Source organism: Chlamydomonas reinhardtii, chromosome 9 (assembly GCF_000002595.2).
Source record: "Chlamydomonas reinhardtii strain CC-503 cw92 mt+ chromosome 9, whole genome shotgun sequence".
NCBI lineage: Eukaryota > Viridiplantae > Chlorophyta > Chlorophyceae > Chlamydomonadales > Chlamydomonadaceae > Chlamydomonas > Chlamydomonas reinhardtii.
The window spans coordinates 7206910-7218601 of NC_057012.1; the positions used below are offsets into that span (position 1 = coordinate 7206910).

At 65.4% G+C, this 11692-nt stretch overlaps 1 protein-coding gene across 2 annotated transcripts; it reads left to right on the forward strand.

Annotated features, from left to right (window-relative positions):
• The first annotated feature begins 100 nt into the window (after positions 1 to 100).
• Positions 101 to 11582, forward strand: CHLRE_09g412350v5 (uncharacterized protein). 2 transcript variants are annotated; one of them, XM_043066296.1, is made up of 20 exons: positions 101 to 492; positions 684 to 785; positions 1089 to 1760; positions 2068 to 2179; positions 2440 to 2510; positions 2722 to 2794; positions 3237 to 3400; positions 3617 to 3721; positions 4040 to 4138; positions 4405 to 4587; positions 4787 to 4961; positions 5119 to 5247; positions 5569 to 5702; positions 6122 to 7060; positions 7352 to 7543; positions 7774 to 7907; positions 8535 to 8727; positions 9205 to 9337; positions 9987 to 10042; positions 10363 to 11582. In XM_043066296.1, the coding sequence occupies exons 1-20, from the start codon at positions 442 to 444 to the stop codon at positions 10453 to 10455; spliced, it is 3810 nt and encodes a 1269-aa protein (XP_042921593.1). In that variant the 5' UTR covers positions 101 to 441; the 3' UTR covers positions 10456 to 11582. The 2 variants fall into 2 exon arrangements, with proteins under 2 accessions (XP_042921593.1, XP_042921592.1); XM_043066297.1 differs by lacking the exon at positions 6122 to 7060.
• Positions 11583 to 11692: the final 110 nt, after the last annotated feature.

Here is an 11692-nt window from a genome sequence, read left to right on the forward strand (position 1 = left end):
TTGCCAAAGCAGACCGTGCTGCGGTGCTCCGTGCATCCATTGATGGGAACGGTAGCTGATACTCTTCCTGTATTCTAGGTCTAGCATCACTGGACCAAACGTGGATCGGTGCTTCCCTGAACCAATTTCCCTCTCTTGACCACATACCCGGGCGTCAGCATACCCGTAGTAGATTTGTGGCCAAACCTCGATTGCTTGTAAGTCGCGCGGCGGAGGCTAGACCCAGCACTAGGCCGATTGTGCAGGCCCCAGGCCGCTGAGCGGGAGCTACCCGGAGCCGCCGGCAGTGCTGGCCTGCACGGCCGCTTAGGCCCAAAGCATCGTTCGCCCCCTGACACTAGACGGAGATCTCCTGCTGCCTAGCAACAGCAGCGGCGGTTGCAACACCCGCGGTAGCAGCAGCAGCAGTAGCAGCAGCGGCGGCAACGGCGGCCAGTCGTGATGGCGGGCGCTAAACGGGACGCCAAATGGCTCAAGGACCAGCTGTCGCGGGTGAGAGACGGAGGATGGGGGTTTGGGGTTGGTTTGCTTGGGGTTTGACTGTGTTGGGGTTCTGGGCCTTTACCGTGATCTGGGCTGCTTTACCCCACGGCTTCCAGCAAAAGCGTACGCGCTGCTTGCACACGCACGCACGTCCCGCAACCACGCACAACCCAACCACCCATTCCCACTCTCCTGCACAGGTGCTGGGCTGGGATGACCTGATCCTGGAGGGGCTGGTGGACACGGTGGCGGCGGCGGCGGGGCCGGGCGGCGACCGCGCGGAGGTGGACTCAGTGGTGGAGGTGAGGCGGGTGGGGTTGGGGAGGGTGGGGGAGGGGAGGAGGAGGGGGAGGGCAGGAGGAGTGGTTTTAAATGCCAGTCCAAACTAGGAGGGAGTGGAGGGAGAGGGTTGTTATCGGAGGAGTAGTCGTATGGAGTCAGCGGCGGCGGTAGTGTTTAGGCGAGAGAGAAAAGGGGTTGATGCCGAGGGTGGGGGCAGGCGAGCCTGATGAGGATGGTGAGGGCGGTGCGGGCACAGGGACTGACTGTGAGTGCGCACGTCCCTCCAGCACTACACATCAACGCACCACATGTCGCCCATGCAGAACTTCATGGCGGACAGTCCAGCCGGCATCGCCATCATCAACGAATTCCTCAACGGCACCTCGGCGGGGGCTGCGGCCGGGGCCGGAGCAAAGGCCAAGCCGGCGGCGCCAGCAGCACCAGCAGCAGCAGCACTGGCGTCCAGGGCGGCAGGGGGAGCCGCGGGGTCAGGGGCAGGACGTGGCGGCGCGGCGGCGGCGGCGGCGGCACCTGCGCCGGCGGCCGCCCCCAGGGCCTCCTACGCGTCCTCCACAGCGGCGGCGGCGCCGGCAGCAGCGGCAGTAGCAGCAGCAGGCGGTGGGGGTGGTGGCGCCAACGGCCGCGCTGCCCCCGCACCGTACAATCCTCTGGGCCACCACCAGCAGCAGCAGCAGCAGGCTGGCAGTAGCAGTAGCAGTAGCGGCAGGGGCGGCGGCAGTAGCACCGGTGCTGCCAAGGGCGGGGCGGTGCCGGGGGCCGCGCCGCCTGGGTGGCAAGCGCTCACGGCGGGAGGCGGCGGCGGCGGCGGTGGCGGCAGTAGCAAGCACGCTGCGGCCGAGGAGGATGACTTCGGGCGATTCGTGACGGATGGCAGGGCGGGCGGCCGGGTTGCAGGTGGCGGCGGCGGCGGCGGCAGCAGGGGCGGCAGCAGCAGGGACCTTCAGGCCCTGGAGGCTAGCGCGGCAGGGGCTGAGGTGCGCACGTGGGCTGGTGGGGCCGGCGTGGTGGGCCGGTCGCAGGTACCAGCCCAAACTAACCGAACCCAATGCAAAAGAGCGAGGAGGAGCGGGGGTTGGGGGTGGGAGGGCGTCTGTGGCATCGAGGGGCGGCGAGGGGCGAGCGGCTGCGCTGCGTGGGCGTTTTGCCTTGTGTGCGGGGCCGGGATGCGGAGGCGAGGTGTGGTTGCAATAATGGGTTACAGGACTGCCATCAAAGGCCAGATGCCGATGCCTGCATGGCCGCCCCCCCCGTGCACTCTCATTCACTCATTGGCGCTTACAGAAGCCCGGCGGCGGCTTGGGACCGGCTGCTGCTGCTGGCGGCGGCGGCGGCGGCGGTGATGGCAAGGTGTTGGGCATGTTCAAGGCGGGTGGCCGCATCAAGGCGCCGGCGGGTGAGCGGCGCTGTGCCGTGTGTGTTTTGCTGAAGCGGGAGGGAGGGGTGGAAGGAGGGGTAGTTCAGTCAAGACCCAACGGGAGGAGGGGGCGGGGAATGGGTTGGCCTGCAGTGGGTGCATGGGGGAACGGCAGGGGCTGGCTCTGAGGGATGGTCAGTAATCGCGACTGTTCAAGCCTATTTCGTATTGGTATTGCGCCTCCGGCAATCTGCGGGTCTCATTATCTCCTGCGCCTCCTTGCCCCTGCCCAACAACAGCCAAGCCCGGTGCTGCCGGGCGGGTGGGCGAGGGCGGCGCACTGGCGGCTGCGGCCGCACTGGAGCGCAAGGTGAGGAGGCGGGCGGGGACACTGGGCAGGCAGCTGTGGGGCCGCCTGCTAGCACATGGCTGCTGCTGCTGCGTGTTGCATTCCACATATGCTGCAGTTTTGGTTCATACGCCGCATTCTCTCTGGCACGGTCCACGGCCATGCAACAAAGAGCGATTCTCCCGTGCGGTGACGAGGCCCCTCCCCTCCCCTCCCCACCCCCCTTCACCAGGTGGTCAACTGCCTGGGGTGCGGCAAGATCTACGACTGCCGCAATGTCACCAACGACATCATTCGATTCCTGGGTGAGCCGTGGCCTGGGGCGGTCTGGGGGTCTGGGGCGGTCTGGGGGTCTGGGGAGTCTGGGGGTCTGGGGGTCTGGGGGCCACGGGCCTGTGTGCCAGGGGCTCGAGCCTTCCCCTCCGGGGCTTCGGGGGTCCCACAGGGACGCAGGGAATTGTAGCTTGCAAACGTGCAATGCAGCGTTGCCGGTCAACCAGCGCAGCCTAACAACCGCCCAGACACAAGCCCGTTGTGAACCGCTGGCGCGTCATGCCCCAAACCCATCCCACCCCGGGCTGAAGGCCTTGACTTCTTAAGTAATCATGAATGTAACCCCCCCCCTGGACTTCACGGACATCGGTAACGACTACGTGACATCTGTACCATTGCTCCTGGCTACGCCCTCTCGTCGTATTTAACATGCATGGAACCACACCCCCCCCGTGTTGCTGCACCGGCGCGCAGACCGCGGCGGCACCTGCACCTTCTGTGGCGATGCCGTGCCGCTAACCTACAAGGACCGGCAGCAGGCGGCGGAGGCGGCGGCGGCAAAGGCGGAAGCGGCGGAGGCAGCGGAGGCAGGGGGCGCGGACGCGGATGCAGCCACCATTGCAGCTCGTGCGTTCAAGGTGAGCACGTGTCCGCCGCAACTCACCAAACTGCCCAAGCTCCACCAACAGTTTTTGATACCCAAATGTGCACGTACCCGCACCTCCTCCCGCCTCCACCTTTCCAGCCTCCAAACCAGCAAACCTTTCACTACCAACCAATCTTTCCAGCCCCCAAACCAACTAACACAACCCGCCCAACCAACCTGACCCAACCGCACCCAACCGCCCAAACAGGACCGGCTTGTGGAGTACGACCGCAACGCCGCCAAGCGCACCACCGTCATCGACGACCAGTCAGACTTCTTTGAGATCGACACCAATGCCTGGCTCAGCGACCAGGTGGGGCGGGGCGGGGCGGCATTGGGGTGCAGTGGGAGCGGGGGGATTATGTGCCCGAGAGGGGAACACGCCGTGGGTAGGGGGTGGCATGGGCAGGGGCGCGGGGCAAGGCAGGGCAGGGTAAATCAACGGAATGGCTGGTGGCTGGAGGGCTCTTGGACTCTGTGCAATCCTAGTTGGAAAGGGGGGAGGGCGCTGCGGCATGCGGCAGTGGCGTGCCGCAAAGGAACAACACATTGGACGTGTCAAGCCCGCCACACGTCCTACAACTGCCCATCTCCCTACCCTCTCCCTCGCTGTCTGTACCCCTCCTGCCAGGAGCGTGAGGAGCTGCGGCGGCGGCGGCAACTGGAGGAGGAGGCGGAGGCAGCCCGGCGCAAGCGGCTGACCTACACCATCGACCTCATCGGGCGCAAGGTGCGAGGGCGGAGGTTGGGGGTGGTGGTGTGGTGTGGGGCGCCGGCGTCAGCGCGCTGGCTCGTGCCGGCGCGCGTCCGCTGCTGGGGTGGGGGCTGGGGAGGGTTGAGGCACCCTCGCGTGTCCGGCATGGCGGTGTTCCAGTAATGAGAAAGGCTCGCCTTCACCTCACACAATCGCTTTTGCCGCGCACACCACCCACACACACGCACACACACACACACACACACACACACATACACGCCCGCCCGCTCCCCCCCGCTCAGGTGGTGTTGGATGAGGACGTGCGCCGGGCGGAGGAGGAGGCGGCGCGGCAGGCGGCGGAGCGGGCCGCCGCCGCCGCGCGCGCCGCCGCCGCCGCCGACGCGCTGCGCTACACGGACGGCCCGGGCGGCAGCAGTGGCTACGGCGATGGGGTGGCGTTCAGGGGCAATGCCATGAACGGCCAGGTGAGCTTGTGGGGACATTGGCGGGGGACGTGGGGCGCATCCCGCCTGGCGCGTTTCATGTGTGATCTGTTTTGGCATGTCAGCCCACCATGCCTCAGCACCAACCACGCCCACACCAACCCTCTGCTACGCCAACTCACCTACAACCCTACCTCACACACCAACCCACATACCCACCAACCCTCTTTCACCCGCCCAGGCGGGCGGCCCCACCCGGGAGCAGGTGGAGGAGGCGCTGGCGGCGCTGCGCCGCATGAAGGCCTGCCTCAACCCCGCAGCCCTCACAGCGCTGGGCGGAGCCGCAGGCGGCGGCGGTGCCGACGGCGGGCCGGCCGCCGCCCCGCTGTTCCTACCCGTGCCCACACCCGGCGGCGGTGGGTCAGAATCGATTCGTATCTTATATTGTGTGTTTGCTTCGCTTGTGTTTGCTCACGCACATGTGCGTACATTGCAACTACGGTGTCCTGCACGTTTCCTCCCCGTGTGCGTGTGCTCTTAGCTGACACCGGGTTTCGGATCACACACATGCAGGCGGAGGAGGAGGAGGAGGAAAAGGCGGGGACAAGAAGGTGGCTGCGGCGGCGGGCGCATCGGGGAAAGGCGGCTCTAGCGGGCGGAGTGGGCCGGCGGGCGCGGATGGCGGCAAGTCGCGGTATGCAGGTGCGTGCACGCGGACAGTGCATGGCAGTTGGATGGGGGCGGCCCAAAACCGTGACTAAGGACCGCTGATACCGAACCCGAAGTGGGAGAGCGCCAGGAACCCCTGGAGAGCGCTGAAGACGCAGCGCGCACCGTCGCCGGACGTCAGTGGACGTGCTCACGTACTGGACCGCAGGAGAGCCGCTCTGCCCCGCTTCTTATTCCTGCGAAGCCTCCAGCTCGTAGCCCACAGCCCGCAAATGTTCCATTTTATTCCCTCGCCCCCTTCCCTACGTCTTCACCTCTCATTTGTCATATATTTTATCCCCCACCGTCTTGCAGGCCGCGCTGTGGGCGGCGGCGGTGGCGGCGGCGGGCGAGTGCAGCACGAGCTGGGCTCCGAGTTTGACGCGTTCGGGGCGGAGCTGGTGCTTGACGAGCTGATGGGGGGAGCGCTGCTGGACAACCAGGAGCAGGTGGGGTGAGGTTTGGGGGGCGGGGGAGGGGGGGGGTGCTGGAGGGCAGAGTGCGAGGTCGTGTGGAGAAGTGGGATGGCCCGAGGGTCCGCGGCAGTGGATACCATGCGGCGGTTCGCGATAACATGTATTGCGCGAATTTGGGCTTTGCAGCTCATATATACTCCTAATCGCGTAGCGCCATGGTGGCTTGAGCTGCTGAACCACGTAAATTATAGTTCCTCTGAGCTTGCAAACGCACAGCTACTATCAGTTCGTGCGAGTATTTACATGGATGCTTGGCGCAAATGACGCAACCTATTTCCACACGCGAGCTGCTCAGCGGGCAGAATCCCGCATTCGCAAAAAGCCTTGCACTCGCCGCTGGCTTCTTAGCTCCGGATCCAGGACCTGCGAATCATGATGTCTCTAAAGTGCAGCTGATGCAGCAAGGAGGCTCGTGCGCCAGCGCGGTCGCCGTGTCGCCCGCCGAAATGGCGCCGAGCGCACCCGCCCAGACTCGCGCAGCCGCGTTACCGCACCCCCACACGACAAACATTTCACTGGGGTGCACTGGGCATTGCAGCAGCGACAGCGGCAACAGCAGCGGCGCACAGGACGGTACCAGCACCGGTGCCCCCAGTACCCCCGCACCCGCACCCGCCACCACCACCACCACCACAACCACCACCACAACCACCGTCGCACCCGCACCGCTGAGCACCCGAGACCTGCTCAGATACGCGCGGGGTCTGGGCGCCTGGCTGCCCTCCCAGTCTCAGCTGCCGGCGCCAGCATCGCCTGGCCCCCCTCCCGCAGCTGCAGCATTAGCAGGAGCAGCACCGGCAGTAGCAGCGGCAGGACCGGCAGCAGCACCGGCAGTAGCATCAGCGGCGGCCCCGGCCCCGCTCCCGGCCTGGGGCCGGCATGCCGGCGCACCGCCGCCGCCGTCAACGCCACAGCAAGCAGCAGCGGCAATAGCAGGCCGGGGGGCGATGTGGACACCTCCTGCGCCTCCAGGCCCGGTCCCTGGGCTTGGGCCGGGATCGTTGCCGGGGTGGAGGCCAGTTGCGGGGCCTGGGGCGAGCCGCAGCGACAGCAGCGATGACTTTCCGGCTCTGGGCTCTGCGCCAGCTCGAAGCCGAGCGCAGGAGCGGGCGGCGGCAGCTGCAGCTGCAGCAGCAGCGGCGGCAGAGGCGGCAGCGGCAGCGGCGGCAGCTGCTGCAAGGGAAGGGCTGGGGCAGCAGCCATGTGGGAGCGTAGGGGAGCTGCCGCAAGGACAGCAGCAGCAACAGCAATTGCAACTGCAACGGTCGTGGCAGAACCAGCCGCAGCCGGGGGAGCGGCGGCAGCAGAACAAACGCACGCGGCCGCTGATTGTGAGCGGGCACGTTGCATACCGTACATGTGTGGAGCGGATTGGTTTTGAGCACTACCGTATCTCATTGCCGTCAGCGCATTCCATCATAAGCTAGGCTAGCAAGGCATACCGGTTATGCATTTCTTGATGGGAGTGGCACTTGCTCCCAGGTTCCCCTGCCTGCAGCAGCGCACGCGCGCGCCATCCTTCAAACCGCCCTATTGCGAACCGCTCCTGCTACCTGCATTCGACCTCGCATAACCTCCATTTGTGTTGTGAATAACACCTCCTGACATCCCAACGCGAACAGGAAGGGCCGTACGACATCTGTCCGCCCGACATGGCGCCCTCCACCTCCGGATCCGGATCCTACGCCGCCGCCAGCAAGAGCTCGGGTGGTCCGGCGCCGCCGCCGGGCGGGCGGGCCGTGCCTGGTCTGCCGCCTGGTCTGGTCCTGATCAAGGGCTTCTTGTCCATGTCGGAGCAGATCAAAATCGTGCAGGTGAGATCCCGTTTTAACTGTTGGGGCGGGCAGCTCGGGCGGGTACGGTGCCGTACTGCCGGATCGGCCAGCTGCATGCCGCGGAACGACGACCGGCCCACCTGGCTCCTGTGCCTGTACGGCACCTCAATTCCTCACTTCACGTGCTTTGCGACCTCTCCTTAACTAATCATGAATGTAATCCACACACACACACACACACACACACACACGCCCACACACGCGAACAGGCTGTGCGGGAGCTGGGCCTGGGCCCGGGCGGCTTCTACCCGCCCTCCTACTCGGGCGGCGGCCGGCTGCAGCTGCGCATGATGTGCCTGGGTCTGCACTGGGAGCCGCGCACCAGCAAGTACGAGGCCACTCGGTGAGGCGGAAGGGGGAGGGAGGGGAGGGGAGGGGGGGTTACATTCATGATTATTTAAGAAGTGAAGGTGTAGCCAGGAACAGTAGTATAGGAGACGCGTTGTTACCGGAGGGGGGATTGTGAATACCAGCCCAAACTAGCAGAGCACAGGCAGAGGCGAAGAGGGGGAGGGGGTTGGGGGGCTGATCGGGGGAAGAGGGCGGTTTCACCCTCATACAAGGGAGTAGGGGAGGGTGCAACAGGGAGAGAGGGGAGGGGATGGAGGTAGCACCGGCCAGTACGTGTGGGGTGCGACGGGCAGTGTGGGGTGCGTGGGTGTGTGCGCAGGTTTAGGGGCGTGTGGGGTCAAGGGTGCGTTATGCCTGTGCGTCTCATGGGGCGGATTGGGTGCAGCGCATGCGTGCGGGTGGCGGCGGGTGGCGACAGCAGCCGATAGCGCGGGGCGGTGCCGGCTGCTGCTGCGCATGCTGGGCGGTGTGGTGATGCAGGTGGTGAGGGCATGGATCGCCCTCCTCCCTCTACCGCAACTGTGACATGACTTACCCACCCCATCCCAACCTAACCCAACCCCCTCATCCAACCCCCTCACCCAACCCCCTCACCCTCACCCCTCACCCACACACGCAGCTCCTCCTACGACGGAGCCAGGCCGCCGCCCATACCCCCCCTGCTGGCCCAGCTGTGCGCCAAGGGGCTGGCGGCAGCCAACGCCGCCGCCGCCGCCGCGGGCGGGTCGGCCGCCGCCGCGCTGCCGCCGCTGCAGCCCGACATCTGCCTCGCCAACTTCTACGAGCGCTCGGGGCGGCTGGGTATGCACCAGGTGAGGGGGGGGCGGCTGGGCATGCACCAGGTGAGGGGGGGGGGGTTGCGAGAAGGTGTGTGCATGGTGTGTACAGTTGTCGTGTGTGTGTGTGTGTGTGTGTGTGTGTGCGTGTGTATGGGTGTTGCTGGGGGAGGTCACAGGGGGGTGGGTGGGGGATTTAGACGTGTAGCGCTGGAGCTGGTTGGGGTTGGAACTGGTATGGGACGTGGGCGGCCGGTGCAGCCGGTGCTGTGCCAGGGTAGGGGGGGGCGTGCAGGTGTTTGGCCACACGCTTCACACGCCCGTGAACCTGACCCGCCCACTCCGCACCCGGCTCCTGACGCACATGTCTGCCTGCCGGCCTACCCGCCTGCCTGCCTTCCTGCACTACCCACCCCTCTCCACCCAACACCACCACCACACTTCCCCCACTCACACCCACCCACACTCCTCCACACCCACACCCACACACCCCTCTCTCCACACCCCCGCCAGGACAAGGACGAGCAGCCCGACTCGCTGCGCGCGGGGCTGCCGGTGGTCTCGCTGTCGCTGGGGGACGCCGCGGACTTCCTGTACGGCAGGAGCCGGGAGCCGGAGGAGGCGGCCAGCGTGCGGCTGGAGTCGGGTGAGGGGGGTTAGGGGGGCGGGGGTTGGAGGGGTGAGGGAGGGGGCACGAGGGGGGGAGGGGCGTGTGTGGGGGGAGGTGGAAGGGGGGAGGTTTGGGGCTGGCCACCCATGCAAGACGGGCGTGAATGATAAGAGGGCAGGAATGGATTCAAAGAGGGGCGCGGTTTGCGTGGACTGCTGGTCCACCGCGCGGGCAGGGAAGATGGGCGCGTTTTGCGGGCAGCGGGCAGGCAGGCTGGCAGCAGCCCAGTCCCCCACCCCCCCTCGCCGGCATGGCCCGCTGCGTGCTCACACCTGTGTGTGGCCACCAGTAGCGGCCCCCTTCCCGCGCCGTGTGTGGAGTTGGCCGTTGCACTGACAGTGCGCTTGTACGGCCCGCGTTTGCTGCTGCGTGGCCCGTCCGTGCCCTTTCGCATTTCATATGCTGTCTCGCCGCCCTAGACTAGACGTCAAGTCCCACGTGTGGCCTGCGTCTTTTCTTCGCATGGCCGGGTAACCTTCACGCCCCACCCCCACCCCACCCCAACCCGACCCGCCCCCCACTGCTCTGTACCAACCCCAAGATTCCGCCGTCTACCTCTTCCTTGACTAATCATGAATATAACCCCCACCCCCCTGCCCCCCTCCCTCCGTCCCTCGCCCCCCAGGCGACCTGCTGGTGTTTGGTGGCCCCAGCCGAATGATCTTCCACTCTGTGGCCAAGGTGGGTGGGTGGGGACGTGCGTGTGTGTTTAATGTGATGCGATGTGATGCGCTTGGCTTGCAGTCTGGAGTGCATGTGTGGTAGGTGGCATGTGCGTGTGGGTTTCTGCACTAAGCGGTGTCCCCGCTCGAAATACATCCCGCCTCCACTCCTGCCACTGCCGCGCCCCTGGCAACCCCGTATACTGACTTACTGACCCCGTCCCAACTTCACCCCCCCCCTTTCGCCCCCGCCCCCACCATGCGCCGCGCACCCACCACCCCAACACTCACCCGCAACTTCCACCCACCCCCACCCCCACCCACCCCTCCCTCCATCAGATCCACCCCAACACCGCCCCCTCGGAGCTGGTGCGCGCCACGGGGCTGCGGCCCGGCCGACTCAACCTCACCTTCCGCCAGCACAAGCGGTAGACGACGTAGACGGCGAGGCACGACTGTGTGTGGAGGCACGAGTGCTCACTTCAGTCAACCGGGGTGTGTGTATGTGTGTGTGTGTCTGTGTGTGTCTGTGTGTGTGTGTGTGTGTGTGTCTGTGTCTGTGTCTGTGTGTGTGTGTGTCTGTGTGTGTGTCTGTGTGCGTGTGTGTGTGTCTGTGTCTGTCTGTGTGTGTGTCTGTGTGTGTGTCTGTGTGTGTGTGTGTGTGTGTGTGTGTGTGTGTGTGTGTGTCTGTGTCTGTGTCTGTCTGTGTGTGTGTCTGTGTCTGTGTGTGTGTGTGTGTGTGTGTGTGTGTGTGTGTGTGTGTGTGTGTGTGTGTGTGTGTGTGTGTGTGTGTGCGCGGTGCCCTCGCTCGCGTGTCACGGAGCCCACTAAGCCACCTGTTGCTGTGGGAAGTCAGCGCGCGAGGTACCGGCGTGGGGAATGTCTGCGGGCCGGCAGCAGGCGTGATGAGCTGGATAGGTGCGTGGATTGGTGTGGCGACTGGGCGATGATTGGCTTGCTGCGGTCAGTGCGTGTGCCTATGTGTCCGGTGCGTAAGGCTGAAGAGTGTCAGGCAAGAAACGTACGGGAGTTCAGTGTTATTGTATGTACGGTACGTTAGATCGACGGGGTACGTTTGGGGTTGGATGGAATGGCGCACGCCGGTTGTGGTACGTTGCTTGTGGTGTTATGATATGGCTGGCTGGCACGTGGCTGGCTGGCACTCACGTGCCAGTCGATGTGTAGTGCGGGTGGTGAGCGGGCGGCAGGATGTCGTTTATTCGTTGTGTGCAGGTATTGGTCCAGTTGGTGTTGGGGGGCGTGTTGCCCATCCAGGGCAGTAAGAGGCCTGGCATCATGGCATGTCGGAGCGGGCCAGCATGCATGCAGGGGGGGGGGAGTGGCCGAGGCCTGAATGGGGCCTGAACCGCCACCCATTACGGTGTTATTCCGTAGCGGTCCCCCAATTCCCCAGAGACAAATGCCCTGCCACTGAAGTAGATAGAACTCCTTTTCGCAGCGCGCGGTGCTTGGATAATCTAGACTCTAGAGAGTCTAGGCGGGCACTCAGCCTGCACGACTGCACGGCAGAGCTACACGCGGCCTCAACCCGGGTGATAATGCCCCACGCCCAGCCACCGGTGGCAGCCACTCTTCCCAAAAGAGTTGTGACACTTATCACGTTGTGGGGAGGACGGTGGTCAGCCGTGGCATGGGGCGTGTTCATTTC

Bases quoted from the DNA above. Each gene is read 5' to 3' on its own strand.
- CHLRE_09g412350v5 (XM_043066296.1), top strand. From the start codon at position 442: ATGGCGGGCGCTAAACGGGACGCCAAATGGCTCAAGGACCAGCTGTCG. The intron at 1,761-2,067 runs GTGCGCACGTGG...TGGCGCTTACAG, and splicing joins CTAGCGCGGCAGGGGCTGAG to AAGCCCGGCGGCGGCTTGGG. The intron at 10,043-10,362 runs GTGGGTGGGTGG...TCCCTCCATCAG, and splicing joins TCTTCCACTCTGTGGCCAAG to ATCCACCCCAACACCGCCCC.